This window comes from Centruroides sculpturatus, unplaced genomic scaffold (assembly GCF_000671375.1).
Source record: "Centruroides sculpturatus isolate CEXI.00-Female unplaced genomic scaffold, Cexi_2.0 scaffold41, whole genome shotgun sequence".
NCBI classification, from domain to species: domain Eukaryota; kingdom Metazoa; phylum Arthropoda; class Arachnida; order Scorpiones; family Buthidae; genus Centruroides; species Centruroides sculpturatus.
In genome coordinates this window covers 675,593-697,487 of record NW_019384983.1, presented here as the reverse complement: position 1 = coordinate 697,487, position 21,895 = coordinate 675,593, and the positions used below count along the sequence as shown (strand labels likewise).

Below are 21,895 nucleotides of genomic sequence, written 5' to 3'. Positions count from 1 at the left end.
TTCAAATGTCCGCTAGTGATGTGGCATTACAATATTTGGCTATGTCTTGGCTACTTTAATATTATTTTTGTTAAATTTTTGCATGTTTTAGCTGGCATCAACAGCTCGACCATTGAAGGGAGGCCAGTATTTAAACGAGACTTAATTTTCTAATTATGAGTGGTTGTTTGTTTTGTGAGCAATAAAATAATTTAAAAATAATTTTTAATGATATAATAGCGACGATTATTATTAAAAAAAATTTGTTAGGCTAAACATCGATGAAAATTCAATGCGAAGTTGGTTAATAGCAATATACTAATAAACTAATTACATGGGATATACTAATATTCTAATATATTATACTAATAATGTATTTTTTTGCTTCTTTTTGGTTATCCGATTTTTTCAGTTATCCGACCAACCTGAGTCCCCAGTTGAGTCGGATAATCGATGCTCTACTGTATATTTTATTATACCATAAACTCATATTATATAATAATTATTGTATTAATATTTGTATTCTCTATTATTAATAAAAATTTTAAGTGACATTATTTAAGATTTCTTTAGAAGTAACTTATTCAAATAGAGTCCCAATTTAAATTTTGTCTAGGGCCCACTAGAGGCTTAATGTGGCACCGTTTTTAATATATATATCTTGACAAGAGAAAAGCTTAAGTTGGCTGAGTGCCATAGGCACATGTCTCCACTCAGCAAAATGGGTGACCTTATATCTTCTAAATTAATTGGTCTGGAAGCAAAGGTTAAATGGATGTCTAGGTAGCTGAATTGGAAATGCATCTGCACAGAAAGCAAACATTTTATGTTCAAGTCCTGCTCTAGATTGATCCTTTGTTCCAGAATAATTCTAAATTTTATACATTTCTAATTAATAAATCTAACAAATGGCAGATTAACCATCTACCTTTAGTCCAAATTACATAATACCTTTATAAGTAATTAGCCATATTAAAACTTGAATAAAAAAATCCAGCAATATTGTATGATTGTCATCAGATAATAGCAGACAAAGTGAATTAAAAGCAAGACTAACTTGTTCACTAAATGTTTTACATAAAACATCTTGTACAATTTTTCAAAAAGAAAAAAAAATTTAAGTATTCTTTTTCTATCAACATTACTAATAATTTTGTTTTCATTTTATACGAAAAATAATAATTTATTATACTTGAAATGAAACTATCTTAAAAATAAGAACACAAATTTTAAGCATAATCTTACTCTTTCTTTGTTTTTCTAAAATTTTCTTTGGAGAAAATAAATCATCATCATCCTCAGATTGAAACAATCCTCCCAAATCACGAGCAATCAGGTTTTGTTTAGCTTTAAAATCATCCACTTTTTTTTCTTTTACATGAGGTTTTTCTGCAACTGCATAAAAGTTAATAATAATAAAAATTTTACAAATATAAACATCCAAATCCAATAGTTATATATTAAAGCCAAATGATTGCTGAATTATATTGGAGGTGACTCTGAAAGTTTTGCAATACAGGAATACTATAAAGGCCTGAAACAAATATTTTTTATTTATGTTCAAAGTACTCTCTCCTCTGGCCAAAATGCACTTATGTAGTTGCTCCTTTCAAATATTAAAAGCAGAATACCACTCATTTTCTGGAATGCTATCAAAATACTTTGTTAAGGAAGCTTCAATTTCATCCTCTATGTTAAATTTACAACTCTTCAAATGTTTTTTGAAAGTAAAAAATAGCCATAGTCACACAATGCCAAATCTGGTAAATATGGTGAATGTTGAATGATTCTTATATTAATAGTTTGAAGGAAATCAACATCTTTCTTGTTAGTGTGTGATGAAGGATTATCATGATGCAAAATTTGACCTCAAATTTTCAGACTCCAGAATTCTAGGAAGACAAACTGTAGTGTACAAATTAGCTATTACTGTCTTCTGTTCAAGCTTAATTGTTTTTGCCAGACCAGTGCTACTGAAAAAAACAGCAAACATAACTTGTTTTATTGCTCTTTGCCTTTTCACAGTTGTTGGAACCGGATCATCTATGGATCCATACCAGATTTTCTTGACATGTGAGACAGTCATAAAATGGTATGGTCTCATCGCCTGTGACAATCTTGGAAATAATCTAGTGTCCACCTTGGTTCATAATTTCCAGTTAGAGATTCTGACATGCTCTGAATTTTCAAAATCTTTCAACTCATTGAGACACTACTTTCTTTTAGTGTCTCAATAACCGTAACTTCTTTTAACCGTAACTTCTTATGAAGAATGTCTGCAACTGCAGAGGGTCCAATCTATAGTCTCACCATTATAATTTCATAGGTACATTTTTGGTTTTCTGCATTTTTAGGAGTCACTGCTGTTCATTACGAAAAAGTATGACATCGCTGAAATTTTTTATACCATCTGAACACAACAGTAAGGGATAGAGCATCAACCCCAAAAGCCAATTTCAATCGTTTATAACAGTCTTTGTCAATAGTCTATCACAAAAATTGTAGTAAATCATTGTACAAAATGCTTCTCTAGAAAGTTCCATTACTACTATTAGAAAGGGAGTCTGTCTCATTTCGATTAAAAGAGATTTATGAAATTTGTTTATGCATAATGTGTCATATGAAGTTCATTATTAAAAAAAATAAACACTTCAATTCATCACAGATGGTTTTCTTGTATTGCAAAATTTTCAGAGTAACCCTTATATTATGCTGTGTTACTACTATTATTACTAATAAAATGCTAAATAATTTGATACTAGAGGCAGGTATTAGGTACCATCTCTTGCTAAATTTAATATTTTAATAATTAATTTAGAAGATTCTGGAAGAAAAAAATTGGCCTGAAGTGGGACTCAAACCCACAACTGCGCAAGTAACTGAGTATGGTATATCTAAATTAATAAGTTATAGAAGCAAAGATCAATGAAAGTCCTGTTAGTGTAACTGGCAACATAACAGCAAAGTAAGTGGGAGTTATGGGTTTGAGTCCAGCTTTGAGCTGATTATTTTCTTCCAGAACCTTCTAAATTAATTATTAAAATTTTAATTTAATTATAATTATTAAATTTAGTGAGAGATGGAGCTAAACACATACATCTAATGCCAAATGACTTAGCATTTAATTAATAATAGTAATAATAGTAATATAGCCTAATTTAATTTGGCAATTTGGCTTTAATAAAAGATTTTATTCTGGAAATTCTATTTTATAATTAGGATAAATTAAAGTTACTGCAGTGCTTTTAGATCTTACCTTCAGATACATTCTTACTTTCTTCAGGATTAAATTTTGGCTTTTCTTCTTCAACAACTATGCCACCAAAAGGATCCTATAAAATATTAAATCCTATAAGTTGAACTTTATACAATGAAGATAATATAAATAAAGTTTCAATCTAGTATGCAATTTAGCAGTTTGCAATTATGATATAATCTCAAACACTCCATTTCTTTCTGTTAGTAGATCACTGTACATTTATTTATTTATTTAATTTATTATATATATACAGTAGAGCGTTGTTTATCTGAAAGCCGATTAACCGGAACCGTTCAGTTAACCGGAACAGTTAACCGAAAGCATTCCATTGGACTGTGTTGTGCTGAATCAAACGTTTTTGATACTAGATTAAATTCCAAAATATAATTTTTTTTGTTTTTATATTTTTCAATATATTTATTTTGTTTGTAAAAATAAAGAAATAATTTTTAACAGTAACAATACAATTATTTTTTAAAAATAATTGTATCATTATTGTTAAAAATTGTTTCTTTATTTTGCCTCTTCTTTATTTTACTAGCAATTTTTTAAAATAATAATAATTTAATAAAATAATAAATGGTACAATTATTTTAAAAAAATAATTATATCGTTTATTATTTTATTAAATTATTATTATTTTAAAAAATTTACATTAGGCTTAACATCAACGAAAATTCAATGCAATGTAACATGCAATGGAGTAAAATTTCAACATGGGATAGGTTAATATATTTTTTCATACATAATCGGTTATCCTAAAACTAAGTTATCCAAATAACCCCAGCCCCCAATTGATTAGGATAAACAACGCTCCACTGTAGTAGAAAATGTGAAGTGACAAGTATTTAATTCTTTCATTTAAAGGGAAAAGGCCAAGTCAGACTCTAGCAATGTTGAGGTTATGAGTAACAGGCAGATTACTAAATTTGTTTCATAAAAAGTAAACTTTGATAATTTCTTTATTAACTTTGTTAAGTAAGGAGAAAGCAGCAATAGACCTAATTGGTAAACAGTAATCTATTATAGACTGAAAGTTTATAAAGACAGCTCTAATTTTAGAAGAGAATGAGTGACAGAATTGCCATAGTATTTCCCAATGAATTAAGAGGGATTTTATGACCTTATCAACGTAAAGTTTAACAGTCAATCTATTGTCAAAAACATATAATTATAAGTGAAATAAAACAAAATTGCTTAACATACTAGATGTAAAAATACAAAATGGCTACCAAATGACAAAATGTTTTTGTTCTCATCTTTTTTTAAAATCAATTATTATTAATTAAACATACAGTGGAACCTCGCATAACAAGCAAAACAAATTGTAAAAAATTGCCTCACTTAATGAGCTATGTTAAGCATAACAAGTGACGAGGCGAGGGAAGTCCCAAATTGTGCGCATACTCCATCAGTCTGTGTTTAGCATTCGTTCTGTTAGCATCTTAGTGTCGCTTGTGATCACATATTTTTCCAAACTTGTGTTCACACATATTACTTTTAAATATCAACAACCATAGCCCATTATATAATAAACAAGCCAAACAATGTGCCAAATTCTTGGACTACGTAAATGCTATAATTAAATATTAGAAATTAATTAATTTGACTAAAGGTAGGCAGTTATGTTGCCATCTCATATTAAATTTAAATTAATTAATGACCAATTCCAAATTAAATTTTAGAAATGTCTGAATTAAAAAATTAACTGTTTGACTAGAGATAAGCAGTTATGCTTACCTCTAGTCTAATTAATTTCTATTATTTATTAAGGCACATGATTCTGACTTTTTTATGGAGAGAATCGTTGCCTGGTGGGAGGCATATTCGGAAAATTGTCATCGGTAAAAGTCCATTCTTCTTACACTCCGTTAGAAACTGTAGTTTTGCTCTAGTCTTAACCAGGGCTATCAGCTTCTTACGATATAAATTAGCCAGCATAGCTAAATCTTTAAATATAGGAACTGTTCTTCTCTCAGTTCCTATATTTAAAGATTTAGCTATGCTGGCTAATTTATATCGTAAGAAGCTGATAGCCCTGGTTAAGACTAGAGCAAAACTACAGTTTCTAACGGAGTGTAAGAAGAATGGACTTTTACCGATGACAATTTTCCGAATATGCCTCCCACCAGGCAACAATTCTCTCCATAAAAAAGTCAGAATCATGTGCCTTAATAGAGCCATCTGATTGTCTAGAAAGCAGATTCTATTATTTAATTATAGCCTTTACATAGCCCAAGAATTTGGCATATCATTTGGAGTATTTATCAAATATATTATCTGTGATTTTTTTTATTTTCTACAAATCAAATTCTCATTTCAGGTTGGTTCATTCTGCACTAGAAGAAATGATGATGATTCACACTCCTTAACAATGCACATTGTACTATTTTCTTTGAATAAACGTTATACATAAAATATTTGAGTATTTTTTTCAGCGTAGAATGCATCATTGTATTTTACATTAATTTCTATGGAAAAAATTGTTTCGCTTAACAAGTGTTTCACATTATGAGTATGATTCTGGAATGAATTATGCTTGTTAAATGAGGTTCCATTGTATAACAATAATATCCACACAACTTCGTTTCTATAAATTTGGAAATAAATCTGCTTTTGAAAAGCAATAAAAATTTTTTTTTAAATTCAGTTTAACTCTAATACTTTCAGTATTTCCAGCTCATCTTTAGAGTATCAACACAGTAATAGGGTTGCTGAATGTTACTTTTTTCCTGTAAGCTTTACATTTTTTTCCATACATTTTACAGCTTACGTTTTTCTTTTGCCTATAAGACAATTTCTTCCTATTTCCTCCCTCTCACATTATAAGATTTTATTTTAAAACTCTCAGAACTTTATAATTACATTGTAATTACAACTAGAATATTCTAGCTTTGATAATGCTGTAGATATATATTAAAATTGCAAGAATTTGTTAACCTTGATGAGCTGTAAGAAATTTTGTAAGTATCAAAAAGTTCTTGTTTTCCTTTGGCTTTTCAAGCAAAATCGGAGAGCGGAATAAATATATCAAATATTTTAACGGATTTTTTTAAACTCCTGTCAACTATACAGAAAACTATCATAAAAACATACAGGTAAATTCTTATTGGTTAAGTTATAAATCTACTCGTGATTCACGTAACTGGGCGAGGGCAGCCAAATATCTAGAAGGCGGGCGGCTAACAACCCAGAACCGGTCCTGGATAGAATTGGATGTGTTATACATGTAGCAGCCACCCAAGGTCATAGGCTTCCATCAGCTAAACCAGGTGAGGTTGGTGCTTTGTAAAGCGCGTACGCAAATCCAGCTTTTTGGATGCTGACGATACAGCGTTTCCACTCCGCCACTAATATTCAAATATACAATAGCGATCTTATCTTTTTTTTCACGTTTAGTATAGAAATTTGTAATAAGATACATAATGTGGTTATAATAAAATATTGTGCGATAATTTTCGTATAATTAAAATTAATATGCATTTATTTTTTAGAAAATACAAGGGAAGCGGCGCTTCCACCGCTTCTAATGACGGCACGCTACTGCGTATTCTCTCGTTTTATTTTGTACGACATTTCTGTTACACGTGCGCTACCTTGTCGATCTGTCAAAGTTTTTTGTGAAAATTAAAATTAATATAACAAGGAATATTATGAAGTTGTTTATGATGACAATAATAATAATAAATCAATTATTAATAATTAAAAATAAAGTTGTTAAAATAAATTGTTCATTCGAATTCATTATATTTTTAAACTTGTTCACATAAAGACTTTTAGAAATAATAGTTTATATTAATTAACTAATTAGTAATTATATATTTTGAACCTAAGGTTTTTAAGGTTTCATAAAAAAATATTCTTTTTGTTAAAATTTTTCTATAAAATCATGCTATATAACGTAAGATAAGGAAAAGGAGGGGATAAAAAAAATATAACGGTTTCTTACACAGTGGTAAGTGGGGCTAGAATGGCCGAAATCGCCCTTACGTAATCTACAAGACAGGCCCCTAACAAATATTTTTATTATAATATAAATTATCATAAATTAAATTTTATGTTTATAATTAATGCGTGTAAACACTAAACATATTCAAGAAAATACGTAGATTGCTAAGCTTTTAAGGTTATCAATCTGCCTAGCAATAAGTCAAACTGATAGGGAATATTATAATTAAAACATTTTTGTCTAAGAATTTTCTGTATTGTTCTACGGCTTTATCATTTTTTAACTAATTACGTTTCATGTGCGTTATGTTATACTTTATGTTTGGGAAAAAGGGCCAAACTCAAAAAAAATTTCGACTCTACCATGTTATAAAAAATTTGCATTCTATTCAATTAAAAGAAAAAATAACACTGGTTAATTAATGTCTTTAAAGTATTACACAAAACAGAAGAAAATTTTTTAATCGTTTAATACTTCGTGTTTGTATTTAAACATATCCATTTATACAGTAAAACAGGCATGCAATAAAACAGCATTATTAAAATTAAATTAAATATGGCAATAAAAATTTTACAAAATACGATTGCAGTAAATATAGTAAATAAATACTTTTATATTTATTTTTAGAAATTGTATATTTTAAAAATCAAGTCGAAAATTTCTTTATGCCTATTGTTCCAATGTCCTATTGTTTAGTATTATAAATAAGTACAGTACAGCTATCAAAATTACCTCACTGTAATCACGTAGTATTAAAGCTACACCTTATAAAGCTTCTTTTGAATAGTGATCTTTTTAATGTCAGTGACCAGAGTTCTCGACACATTCACTTTAAACAAATCAAATTTGAAGCCAATTAAATTTACGCAAAGTGTCGTAGATGAAAAGAATGGAAAAACATTACATTCTTGACAAAGAATACAAAGAACAATATCGTAAATACTAAAATTGAAATGTGAATATCGATTTGCACTTACATTTAGGCAAAAATTCTAGTTTTAACTTTTCATATTTCTATTGTCATTAACACGAAGAAAGAAAAGATTAATGTTGCAAGATTGTAATTATATTAATATTTCTTTCTAGAAAATCTACTGCAATAAAAAGACAATTTACTTTTCAATAAGAAAAATTACATTAATAAGAACTTTATATTTAAATTTTGTTTTCTGTAAATTCAATAAATTCATTATGCCGTTCACATACACACAGATTTTGCAGAAATTTTAGTGATACAGTAAGAAATAATTATATTTGAATTAACTTTACATTATATTCTCGTTCAGATTTCACTTTTTTCCAGAGAAACTTTTAACTTCAAAAATATAAATCGACCGAAAAGTAAATATTGTTCATAAGGTTTCTGTCACAGGTTATAATTTTGTCTTCAAATTTCCTGGCATCTGTTCCTTCGTCGCTCACAAAGTAACTCAGTTCAGGTAAAAACTCGATACCGGGTTGAACATTTTCAGGGGGAAAAAAGAAAGCAAAGAAACGAATTGACCAATATTTTTCTAGATAATACTTCGTTTGCAGATTTGCTACTCCCTCTGAATTGCAAACGGTGTCAAACGAAAACTGCTCGTTGTCCAAAGAGTTAATATACGCGTGTACGTACATTGGAAAACTTTTGCCAAGCTTCACCGGAAATCGAAGAGCCGTGACGAAACAATCTTCCCTCACAAGTACTTCGCTGCTAAAATATATGTAATCTTTCATCTTTCTGTTTGCGACCATAAAAGGAACTCCACGATTTATGTACGAGAACAAGTTCCAATAATTTATTCTGCTTCTGGTTTTTGTTTCTCGACTGAAGTAACTGGGATAAAAGAAATAATTACCAGTCTTATAAGCATAGCAGATATGACTCTTTTCTACGTCGCTTAACAAGTTCATTGTATAAAGACAAAATTGCAATTCGTATTCATTCATGGCAAGAAATCTGACTTTTCCAATAAATGGCTCCATTACCTTTCTTATTACACTCCTTTTCGATTTTTCACTCATCGAATGGAACTTGTGTTCACCAAATTTTTTTTTAACTTCATTTATGCTCCACTGATACACGGCTCCGAGTAAACGCAACTCACTGACTGATTCATATATCGCTCGAGATAACAGTCTATCAATTGTTGCAATTTTACAGCACATAAAGGTGACTGTTGTAAATAGTCTTTCTCCTAGTTGGTCGAAAGCTAGCCAGCAATAATAAGGTATGACCAGATCACCGATCTGACGTGCAAAATCGTGGATTGCAAAGACGGTATCCAGGTTTATTTGCTGAATGATAAATGATCTGCATTTCCTTCTTAAATCAACTAACTCGTATCTTGAACTCAGATGATACAGATCGAACGCTTGCGTAATACAGGTCAATCCGGGATAGTCCATCTGTACATAACTGTTTAAAAAAATATAAACTATAATGTGTTACAAAGTATTGAAATTAAATGAAAGGTCAGTATCGTGAAAAACTTACGTAACGAATAATTTGATAATCTGGATTGGATAAGGCATAAACAGTACTTTCGAATTTTCACAATATTTAATGAGAAGTTCCAAATTCCTGTTCATGACTTTATTTAACTGAGCTTCTGGTATAATAATTTCTTCGTTTTTTTCGTTTCGGATTCGTATCTCACCCGAAGAAACCCTAAACAACAAAAAAGGTATTTATTATTACTTTCAAACAAACATGTCTGTTATAGTTGTAGTATTTCAGACAATGGTGTATGAACAATAAATGCATGACTAATATTTTAAAAAAAGATATTAAAGTTTTTGTATTAGCTTATTATCTTGATTATCGCGAAACCATCAAAATCCAAGTTTTATTTTCTAGGAGCTATCGTACCAGAAAACGCTGCATTTTTTTAAAAGAAAAGACATCTCTATTCTATGAACACAGAAGTATTTCGGGATATGCTCTTTAGTAGATTAAGGAGGGGCATAGCCTGTATTAAAATCCTGTTAATAGAATAAAGATATCCCTGCATATTTTAAAGGAGACAATTTGTATGATAGATCGGAGATAGTACTTGATTATCAATAGATATTAATAGTAATATCAAAGTGACCTTTTTTAATGTAAAGATTTTTGTGTATGTGTATGATTTTTGACGGAGTATCGACGGTCCTTTTGTTAAATAAATGTATATTCGATACTACTTCTATCAGAATTAAAAAGTGATTTTCCTGTAACCTATCGTATTCAGAATTGCTATGCGTGTAGGTTATTGTATAGCATACTGTTGTAAGTGACAATCTAATCCCAAACTGCGATTTCCTGAAATTTTCCAATATTTTGTTATACAAGCCTAAAGCTTGAAAGTAAAAACAATTATGCTAACATAATATTAATCAATCAACATCCATTGTAAAAAGTGATTAAAACAGTTCGTTAAGAGGAGGAAGCTGATGATTTTTTCTCGACCCAAAAACAACTTACGAAAGTCTAATTTTACAAAGAATGAACAATTACACGTTATTTTCAGTAACAGATGATAAAATCTTTAGGTATTCTTTTCATTAACACTATTTTCGTATGTTCTAAATAAACGGACATCGATGCCCCGTAATTAAGTAAAAATTAAATTTTCTCTTCGTGTGCATCTGACATTCACACAATGCATAATTAGAAGTTTATATTACAAACTAAAGGAAAAAGACTTTAACTGATAGGTTATCAGTTAAAAGCTTACCTAGCGTGTAGTCGCATTGCTCGTGGCTATTTAATGCCGGGTGTTATTATGTGGTGTCTCGTTGCTTACAAGGGAAAAGAGTGTCTAACCTAACACTGTCGTACCTATATATTCATTCTGAACATGATTTCTCACGCTTTGTAGANGCTCCATGTGACTTTTGGCTATTTCCCAAGCTGAAAATGCCGCTAAAAGGAACCCGATTTTAGTCAAGAGAAGACATCATGCGGAATGCGATGGACTGGCTGATGGCCATTCCAAAAGATGCGTTCCAGCAGTGTTTCCAGCAATGGCAGGAGCACTGGGAGAAATGTATACATTACTTTGAAGGGAATTAGGGTTTTGTACCTCAAAATCAATAAATGTATTTTTGCCGACCAAAGGTCCGATACTTTATGAACACCCCTTGTATTAACCCAAAGTTATTTTGACAGAATAAGTCCAAAAATGCAAATATAGAGCTGTTTGCTTCTGTCATCTTGTAAGATTACCAGACTTTCCAGTAAAATCTTATTAAACTGTTCACCAGTGCATTGATTGTGGCTGAGACTGATGCATAGTGGGATGTATCTAATATAATCCAATTGTAACAGCAATTACAGTAGAGATTTCATAAACTCAATGACTTCATCTTAGTCTCTTTATTTTTATTCTGTATACTACTAAAAATCTTTATTTCTTAAAAATCATTTTTAAAGAAATTAATTTGAAATCCATTAATGCTTATATCCTGATAAATAATTTCTAGCTAGTTTTCGGGTTAAAAAAAGAAGATTAAATCTCTGAATTTAAAATCCTGATTATAAAAGTCCTAGTCTATATGTTATTTGGACATTACTGAAATTATTTGAATTTTATACTAGTATGTACCATTTAACAACGGGGATATGTTTCAAGAATACATTATTAACTGAAAATTGTAGTGGATACTTGTACAATTCTCTATGGTATAGTCTCTACTTATATAGGTCTTAAGTACACATATCTAAACATATCTAAAAATAGAAACGGTATAGGCAACTATAAATTTTTTCAGTTCTATTATAATCTTATGAGACTGCTATCATTAAGTGGTGCATAGCTGTAGTGGTATAGTTTGTTTTTATTTGAAATAGTATATAGAACAGTTCTATAAATATATAAACACAATTAAGGCGTCCAGAGTTAAATGTAGATTAAATGATTTCTGAGACAACACATCTCATAAATCCTTCTGTTTATTACATGTTGAAACTTTTAAAAGAATATTTTAAAATTCCAAATACTCATAGGCTTTAGAATGCATCTTAAACATTCTTTTGAATTTATGTATGTGTTGGCTTGAAAAAAACATTTAATCTGAATTAAAACTTGGACTCCTTAATTGATTCTTGTGTTATACTTTTGCATCCCGCAGAGTCGTGCAATGTGTTTAAATATATAAATACAACAGTAATAAAGAACTTCCGCAGGATTCCTTTCTCTGTTGTTGTCATTTTAGTATGGAACTTTAGTTTTTAATAGATAAAAAATACTACATTATAAATTTAATAAGATTTATCAATAAATTTATAATTAATAGTTGAATACACTTTTTATATATGTATGAAATTCATTTAACTATTAAGAAATTAAAAGTTTGTGTAATATATAACATGAATCTTTAATTTTTTAAATGATGATGTTTGTCATTATATATAAGTTTGATCATAATTTTCCTATAATATATCTCACTGTAGGAAATTTTGATTAGAGTTAAATGCTGATCATTAAATATCTTTGTGTAATAATTTTAAAATTTGGTTTTTTTTGTTTATGTTGATGATAGGACTAATATATTGGGAACATTTGAACTATATAAATGTATAAATTGTTTCATTTGTGCATAAACATCAAAATAACTGAATTTTAAAGCTATTGAATTGTATTTGGTATAAGCTCATAATGGCCAAACTGCAGTTTGCAAGCCACGTCAGACTCTTCTAGACCATTACTGTGGTTCAGTGGCATGCCGTGACATTTGATGATAGGGAAGCTGTGTTTCTGTAAGAAGCCGACATCCAGGGGCAATCAGTCAATTGCGCGTCGATGATAGTCTAGGGTCCATTCGTATCATTTATTCGATAAGTCAGTAAAAACCGTAGACTTCTCTAAATGCATTTTTAATATCACAATTACATTCTGAATCGCTAGTCACGATATAAGGGCTACAATTAAAAATAAAATAATAAAAACTTACTTGGTGAAATAAAATGTGTGGTGGATGTACCGGTACATACCTGGTACAAAATATTCTTCAATTGTATGAATATACTTTTAAAGAAAATTATAATTAAATATAGCTTTGTAAAGAAATGTACATAAAAATATAAAATATTCTTTTCTTTTTAAATCTTAAAACATTGCACATAGTCAAATAGCTCTCTACGAGTGGATGGAATCGAAGACGGTTGCAGAGCGTGCATACACGCGGACTGCCAAATCCCCAGGGTGCCGATACCGGTCAATGTCAAATACCTCTTTTGTCGCATTACTAGTATATCTCAAAGGATGCGACAGGGCTGTTGTAGATTTTAAACGTTTCTCACCATAGCTGTAAAAATCTAAATATGTTAAACTTAATAGATTGTCTGTCATTTCTTTTTGAACTAATTCGTTTTAGGACCAGGCGTTGTCCGTGGAAATTTCCAAAATTTACAACTTGGTCACTCTCATTGAACTGGAAAAATTTCTGTCTTTATTACATTAATAATATGAAGAAATCAGTCTCCACTGTGCTAGAGATGGTTTGGTTAAGCTTTTGTTTAAGTAAAATTTCGGCTCTTTCGTCACGGTTTTGTTTATGTTCCCAATTCCCTAATCGCTTAATTATTTAACTACTTCTTAAGTAGAACTGGTTACTTTGTACTTGAATATTTATAGTCTTGGGAAAAAAGTGGAAAGACAAATCTTTATGACAAACAGATACATAAATTGTAAATTTAAGGAAAATAAATTCTAGAGCTTTTTCTGTACCTTGTGCATCTCTCTCATTCATTAAATTTAGTTGTAAATGATGCTGTCAAAGTAACAGTTAAGTTTTTAACATTATACAAGAATTGTACACATTTTTTCTACATCCCCTTATAGATGGGACATACGAAATCGTAATATCACCAGTTTAACATTGAAATCCATGAGTAATATAAAATTGGTGAGCGGAATAAAAATATCAAATATTTTAATGATTTTTTAAACTCCTGTCAACTATACAGAACTATCATAAAAACATACTAGTAAATTCTTATCTGTTGGATTAAGTTATAAATCTACTCGTGATTCGCATAATCGGGCAAAGGCAGACAAATATCTAGCGGGCAGGCAACTGACAGCCCAGAACTGGTCCTGGATAGAATTAGATGCGGTATACGTGTAGCATTCACCCAAGGTCCTAGGCTTCCACCGGCTAAACCGGGTGACGTTGGTGCTCTGTAAAGCGCATGCTCCACCACATGTGGCTCTAGTCTGAAAATACAGGAGTTTCCACTCCGCCACTAATATTCGAATATTCAATAGCAATCTTATCGTTTTTTTCACGTGTAGTATAGAAATTTGTAATAAGATACATAATACGGTTATAATAAAATATTGTGTGATTATTTTCATATAATTAAAATTAATATGTATTTATTTTTTAGAAAATACAAGGGAAGCGGCGCATCCACCGCTTCTAATGATGGCACACCACTGATACACAATTGCCTTTTCACTTGTAAGCAATTTTACCAAGTTGCAGAGTTGGAAGTATATAATCTTTTTATTTATGCTCCCTACTAAAAATGCTCTTGGCATTGCTATTGAACATGTTGATATGCTCAAATTTATATAAGTAAGAATGAGTAGCAAAGTATTTCTGAGAGTCTTATATTCTTTGTCCATGCATGAGTCAAAAACATATTTAGTCAATTCTTTTGTGTATGTTAATTGGAAGAAATCATATTATAAGTATGGTTTCTTTATAATTCAGGTAATACTAGTTATCTCTGCTGTAATAATTTATAATGAAATTAATATGTTCTTTCTAATGTGATAAGATTTCATGTTTTTTAATTAGAATAATTAGTGTGCAAGCTTATATGAATAGAATTCATTATTACATATTACATTTGTAAACTTTCTTTTTTTCTGAAAATAATATATTAATAATAATACATAAGATTAATTTACATAAATTACTTTTGAAATTAAATTTTCTTATTGAAGAAAATGCTTCTTTCTATTAATGAAAATTTAATAACCATAGGAATCTATGCAATTTAATTGAATAAAATGTTAATATATTTAAAGTAAATATTTTAATTTCAAAATACAGTAGAGCATCAATTATCCAAATCAATTGGGGACTGGGGTTGTTTGGAAAATCGATTTTTCAGATAACTAATTATGTTTGAAAAAATATATTAGCCTATCCCATGTTGAAATTTGTTCAAATCCTGGCATGTCCTCAAGTACTCTCTCATGGTTGCACCAGTGCTGCCAGCTAAAACACGCACACCAACAAAAATACTATTGCAGTAGCCCAAGACATAGCCAAAGATTGCAGTGTCACAGCACTAGTGAAAATTTAAATTTGCCGACTGGAAAGCTTTCGGTTAATTGACATTTCAGTTGATTGATATTCAGATAACTGACGCTCTACTGTAATTTGACATTTTGTGATAAGTTGAAATGAAAATACTATCAAATAATAATAATTTATTTTAATGATGATACTTTGTAAAATTCTGTCATAAAAATACAAAGTAAAATATAGATATAATATAAATAAATTTAATTTTTTTGTTATAAAACAGTACCTCAAAAGTGTCACTATCAAACAGATTACTTTTGCTAGGAGTAGAGGGTTTTCTATATGATATGTCTTCACTTTTATTCACACTAAACATATCATCTGGAATAATTTACATAAAAATTTTAGTGTGATTTGCATTAAATTATATATTTAATACTTTAAAATAATTTATGTAAGTTTAAATTTAATTATTTATTGATATATTTATAATATTACAACATATTTAAAGAAAATCTACTTCTAGAAACAAATTTATCACATCTTACATTAACAAATCTTTTGTACTGACCATAAGATATGCTATAATTTAAGTTTTGTGCATAAGTATAATTATATTTAAAATATGATACAATTCAATAATTATGCTATTATTATATCATCATTAAGAAGAGAATAAACAAAAGATTATAAAGAAATTCTAGCATATTACCATCATATTTGAAGTAGAAAAAATTGTGTAAAAAAAACTATGCATAAAACTATGCATATGAAATGATAAAATACTTCAATACTACCAAGATATTTCTCAAAGCAATGTAATGTAATTTAAAGATACACGATAGCTTAGTCAAATAAAATTGACAAATGTATTTATTAATAATGATAGCATCAAATATTAAATAAAAATTATAAATATCTTTGTTATATCAGCATGTACTTTGAGAAAATACAAGTTAAACAAGTCATATCTTATCATTGGAAGGAAAAATGGTGTTCTCAGTTGGTGCAAAAAAAAATGAGTGAATTTTAATTGCATCCTATTAAGTGACTATATAAAATGATAAGTTTTGGCCTAATATAAATAATAATTTACATAATTATGAATTATAGGAAAAGCTTGCTTTACAAAACAATTTGAAAGAAGAGAGACAAGAAGCTATGATGTCGAACTCACCAATCAGCCATCTTACTAATTCAGCTATGCTTGCTCATAATTAGATTTTATGAACTCAATATATAATCAAAACAGAAAATTTTAAAAATTGACATCTTGCAAACCTTTTGCATTGGCAAAAGTTACTTTACTGTGTAATAGTCAGAAAACATATTTTCCACAAGTATTATTGTATTATAACACATTTTGCAAAGTATTATAATACTTTGGAAAATGTGTGGGTTCTGCAAAGTCCTAAAGCTCTGCAAATGAAATGCTAGGGATCTGCAAATCTTTTAAAACATTTTTAAAATTAATGAATCAAATGCATTATTTGTTTTTTTATAACTATTTTTAAGCAAGCAGTTATTTGAGTTAGCAATACACTTCAACATAGTAATTGCTTTTTGGTCTTATTATGCATCATTCTTACAACTGTCATTGAATTTCATTGAATGATAAAAAAATACATATAAAGTGGTACTTCAAATGCTAAATTCGACAAAATTTGATCTGCCATTCAAACGATGCTTCAAAGTCTGAACTGTATGGATGTAAAACAAGTGCTCAAAGTATAAAAGCAATTTGTTGTGCATCCAAGTTAATTCTCACTCTTGCATTACACTCGTACAGTATGTTTGGTTATACACTTTGTGTGTTATTCATCAATTTTTAACAATTTCTTCTTTTAAAATTGTTTGTTTACAGCTTTTGGGTCCCCTGTACATTTTGTATCCTTTAGTTCAAAATTTCCTGATTGAAACTTCTTAAACCATAATTGACATGCTTGAAGTTTAGGAGCATCTTTCCCATACACATTATCAGTTTTTTGTATTATTTGTACAGCATTATAACCTTTCCAAAATGCATAATATACCTGATATGATTTTTTATTTGAAGACATCTCAATTTGATTTTATTCAAATAAAATGTAAAGTAAAAAGTTTATTGACATTTAAAATAGCAAATTTTAAATAAATATTAATTAGCTAATAATAAATAAGCTAATTAACTAACTGTTAATTAGCTTACTTATTAGTGTACAATAAATCACTGTTCAGCAAAATTAATTATAGCAGATTCTCTACTAATATTGGTTCTTTATTATTATTTTTTAACTCTTTCTGCCTGGTGAGCACTAAAAAGACCTCTTTAAGCAAGCCCACTATGGGTTCAACCAGGACCACAATGGAGTGGCTGGGTAGTGAGAGATGGGGCCCAACATACCCAGAAAGATCATCCCCAAAAAATTCCTGGGGATTTTTCAACCTGTCCAGATTCAATCCCAGGTCCTCCAGAGCAGTAGGCTGCCATCTTGACCGCTCGGCTATCCAGAAGTCACTGATATTGGTTCATTAAAAGAAAAGCATATCTAATTTAAGTAGAAATGAACTTTATCTTCAATATCTTCACAAGATTGACTAATAAATGTGTGTAAGAAAAATTCCAATTACTCTATAAAACATGGAATCTTTCCAACAGTACAACCAGACATAGCCTCTTTAGTTCTTTTTAAAGCTATCTTGTCACACATGGATTATAGTCACTTCAGTATAATAAGAGAAAATACTAAAATCAATGTTATAAAAATATCATTGCCTTATAAAATTATTATTAAAAAAAATAAAGAAAAATGAAAAAATAAAGCAAATCTCAAGAGGAGCAATTGTCTCTCCCTTTGATTACTCTTGATATCTTAAATTTTCATTAAAAGGTATAGCTAAGCCATTTGAGAAATTTATTGCTTAAAATAAATTTTTTTTTTTAATACAAATATGCTCAAAAGCAAAATAATATATAAATTTTAAAAATCTATGCAATTAATATACCTACCTTCAAACAAATCTCTAGTTGAATCTTCTATCTCAACACTATTTTTAGAGATAGAGCGAATACTATTTTTGGAAATAGACTGAATATCATCATTGACTTTTCCTTCTTTTACAAATTCATCTGTTTCAGTACTAGCAGACAAATATTCTCCTTCGTCTCTAAAGAGATCTGAAGAAGCACTGTCACTATCTGAGTATCTTGGTATTTTTGGCATTCCTTCAAAAATACTTTTAGGCGGCGATGACTTTTCATTTGGAACTGAAGGCTTTTTAATTTCTTCATTATCATCTCTCTAAAATTAATTTTTAATTTGTTTATTGTTGTTATTTTTAAATCTTTAAAAACTGATTAAAAACAGAATTTATAAAAAGTTAAATAAAGTTTTAAATTTAATTTCAGAATCTTTAAATTAATTTTAAAATAAATTTGAAAATATATACAGTAATACCCTGAACTTACGCGATAGATGGGACTGAGTGATAACCGTGTAAGTCGAATTCGCATAAGTCGGGGTATAATTTCGCAATCTATGTAAAATCCAAGTCAGATGTATGTAAGCTAATAAATGTTCTCATTAATCTTATCTCATCTTTTGATTCATTTACGGTTATAAGAAATCACCACATAGAGTCTCTCGAGTCTGTGTAGATATAACAAACAGAAATAAATAACACAAAATAAATTGTAGCTATGTGTGGATTCCGCGCAGCACGTCCGAACATGTAAGCTGAACATAGTGTAAGGGGAGTGAGTAATCAAGAGTTGCATGGCGCTCAAACAAAAGATAAATCGACGAGATCTGAAAATTGCGTAACTCCGGGTTCGCGTAAGTTGGGGTAGCGTAAGTCGAGGTATTACTGTATACAATTAAAACAATGAAATTTTTAAAAACTACTTAAACTGATATTTATGTTATGATAAGAATTTTTATTTTATATGATTAGTTACCAAAGAAATTTGTGTTTTATCATCAGAATTTGAATATTGTGAAGTTTAAGTTGTTAGTTTTATTGTTATTATAATAATAGTTGAACCTCCTCAGCTGATATTGCAATTCTGCAGAAATTTCTAAATATGTTTATTGAAAAATTGTTTTATCATAATAAATTTCATTATTATTATTTTTCAAATCAAATATAGATAAACAAAGAAAAACAACAAATTTCCTAAAATTTAAAATTTTCATTAAGCACAATTAACAAAACCTTTAACATTCAGTAACAAAATTTTAATATAAAAATTGATGAACATTTTCCATCTTAAACAAGATCTGCATCAGGTCAACAATGATATTCCAAACTGGAACGTGAAAAGCATAAATTTTCAAAATTTTTTAAATAATTAGAACAGATATATAATAATGTAAAACAAAATTTATAACTGTACATTATCAGTGGTCTTTTTAAGAATTATAAAATTAAAACAGATATAAATATAAGATGCAAAATATTACAAAATAATAATAGTTAATTTATATTGGTATTTCCTGGTTTTTCATAAAAGCATTGCCATGCTTATGAGACACCTTGCCCATCTTTAAAGTTAATACAACTGCCAGTCAAGTCAGATTTGTATTTTTCTAAGGGTCATAGAGCCCCAATGTGGTTGGTTTGAAAGGACTGTTTGATTAATATGGCATTCTGAAAGTTGGTTTTCATGTCAGTCTCAGTGGCAATAAATTGACAGGGTGGTAGTATATTTTTCATTCAAAATATATTGTTTTTTGTGTATGGAATGCTTAATAATCCATTGAGTCCACTAAGCATGCCATAAACAAAAAACACAATATTTTGAATAAAACACATACTACCTTCTTAAAAGCCTTAGAAATATACAAATCTGGCCTGACTGGCAGATGTATTAACTTTAAAGATGGGCAAGGCATCTCATATGCATGGCAATGCTTTTAACCAGGAAGTACCAACATAAATTAACTATTATTATTTTGTAAAATTTTACATCTTATATTTATATCTTTTTAATTTTATAATTCTTAAAAAGACCACAGATTATGTATAGTTATAAGTTTTGTTTTAAATCATTACATATTTGTTCTAATTATTTTAAAAAGTTTTGAAAACTTATGTTCTCAGTGTTTCAATTTGGATTATTATTATTTACCTGATGCAGATCTTGTTTAAGATTGAACATATTTGTCAATTTTTACATTAAAATTTCATTACTAAAGGTTAAAGGTTCTGCTGATTGTACTTAATAATTTGTTCCAGTTATTGAGAAGTTAAAATTTTCATTCCTGTATATATTTAAAATTGAGTATTTTAACATAAATAACAACAAAAGTTAAAATGAAATTGTACTCAGAATTAATTTGAATAGCAATAATTTATTAAAGATAAATTTAATAATACTCACAAATGATTCATCAGATGATGATTCTTTGTCACTTTCAAATTCTTCCTTCATATCACTTTCATTTTCACTTTCAATTTCTAAAATAAAGTTTAATTTGTAAAATATTTTAAGATTTCAAAATACTATGTGATTGTATATAAATAACTTAAAATTTTGGATTTAGAAGACTTGAGTAAATTGAACTTAAGGCCCTCAAAATAAATGAAACTTGTCCTCAATATTAAAATTACATACAAGAATGCTTAATTAAGGCAATCAATCTTATGTTTATTAAAGAAATTAGGCAATGTAATTAAGCAGTTCTACATATGCATAATTTTGAATTTAAAATGAGTTTATTAGGGAATCAGCTCAAATCTAACAATTGCAGATAATATTAGTTGAATTTAAGACATAAAATACAGTTATCAATTTGTATATTTTTATAACTGTTTTATCACCTTTAATAATTAATTATACATTAAAATTCTTTGGTTTAATTTATAAATTTGTTAAATTATATGTTGCTATTTGTTGGATTTTATTTATTTTTTCTTAAAATACGTAAAAGTGATTAATCTATTAACTTTCATTGTTTCTACGTCACAATGCCTTAAAATTCTAAAAACCATCATTACATAATATTTTCATTCTCAATAGCAACAGTAATACTTTTGAAATGTTTAAACAATAAATTTGGTCTGGTTTTTCTCATTGAAGGTAATACTTTAATTAAAATTTATTTAAGAAAGCATAAAATATTTATATCTAGTCATTTTTAATTTGCAAAATTTTTTTTAACTATAAATAATCTTTCTGATAAAATTCTTTGAACACAAGAATAGTGAAGCTCAAATACTATGACTACTGTATCATTACAGTATTATTTTTATTAAATATATATTTTATAAGTACACTTAATTTTTATTAAAAAAATAAATGATCTTTTTAATAAGAATTAAGTGTTATTATTATGTGTGCTTATTACATGAAACATTTACCCCCATATTCACCAAAATGAGTTAGAGTTAACTCTCTACTTATTGGTAAATTGGTATTCACCAACTTCGAATCTCGAGTCAAACACAATAACCCTAACCCTAACGCTAGAAAATCAGTGAGTAGATGATAACTCTGG

The 21,895-nt window shown here is 28.7% G+C and overlaps 2 protein-coding genes across 3 annotated transcripts in view; both read right to left on the bottom strand.

Moving 5' to 3' along the window:
• The window catches only part of LOC111632845 (WASH complex subunit 2-like), a 33,218-nt gene extending 12,341 nt beyond the window's left edge, over positions 1-20,877 (bottom strand). For both annotated transcript variants that reach the window (XM_023377374.1, XM_023377375.1), the window contains exons 1-5: positions 20,779-20,877; positions 18,406-18,697; positions 15,703-15,797; positions 3,236-3,311; positions 1,225-1,374 (exon numbers count right to left, since the gene is read on the bottom strand). In XM_023377374.1, coding sequence (XP_023233142.1) covers positions 1,225-1,374; positions 3,236-3,311; positions 15,703-15,797; positions 18,406-18,697; positions 20,779-20,829 — 664 coding nt within the window. In that variant the 5' untranslated portion in view covers positions 20,830-20,877. The remainder of the gene's footprint in view (positions 1-1,224; positions 1,375-3,235; positions 3,312-15,702; positions 15,798-18,405; positions 18,698-20,778) is intronic.
• Positions 7,744-9,835, bottom strand: LOC111632846. Its single transcript, XM_023377376.1, has 2 exons — positions 9,667-9,835; positions 7,744-9,588 (listed from the first exon to the last, which is right to left on the bottom strand). The coding sequence occupies exons 1-2, from the start codon at positions 9,759-9,761 to the stop codon at positions 8,505-8,507; spliced, it is 1,179 nt and encodes a 392-aa protein (XP_023233144.1). The 5' UTR covers positions 9,762-9,835; the 3' UTR covers positions 7,744-8,504.
• Positions 20,878-21,895: the final 1,018 nt, after the last annotated feature.

What these genes read in the sequence shown, in the direction of transcription:
- LOC111632846 (XM_023377376.1), bottom strand. Translation starts at nt 9,761, where the DNA reads ATGAACAGGAATTTGGAACTTCTCATTAAATATTGTGAAAATTCGAAA. An exon ending in ATTATCAAATTATTCGTTAC is followed by an intron (nt 9,589 to 9,666) that starts GTAAGTTTTTCA and finishes TTTTTTAAACAG; the next exon opens with TTATGTACAGATGGACTATC.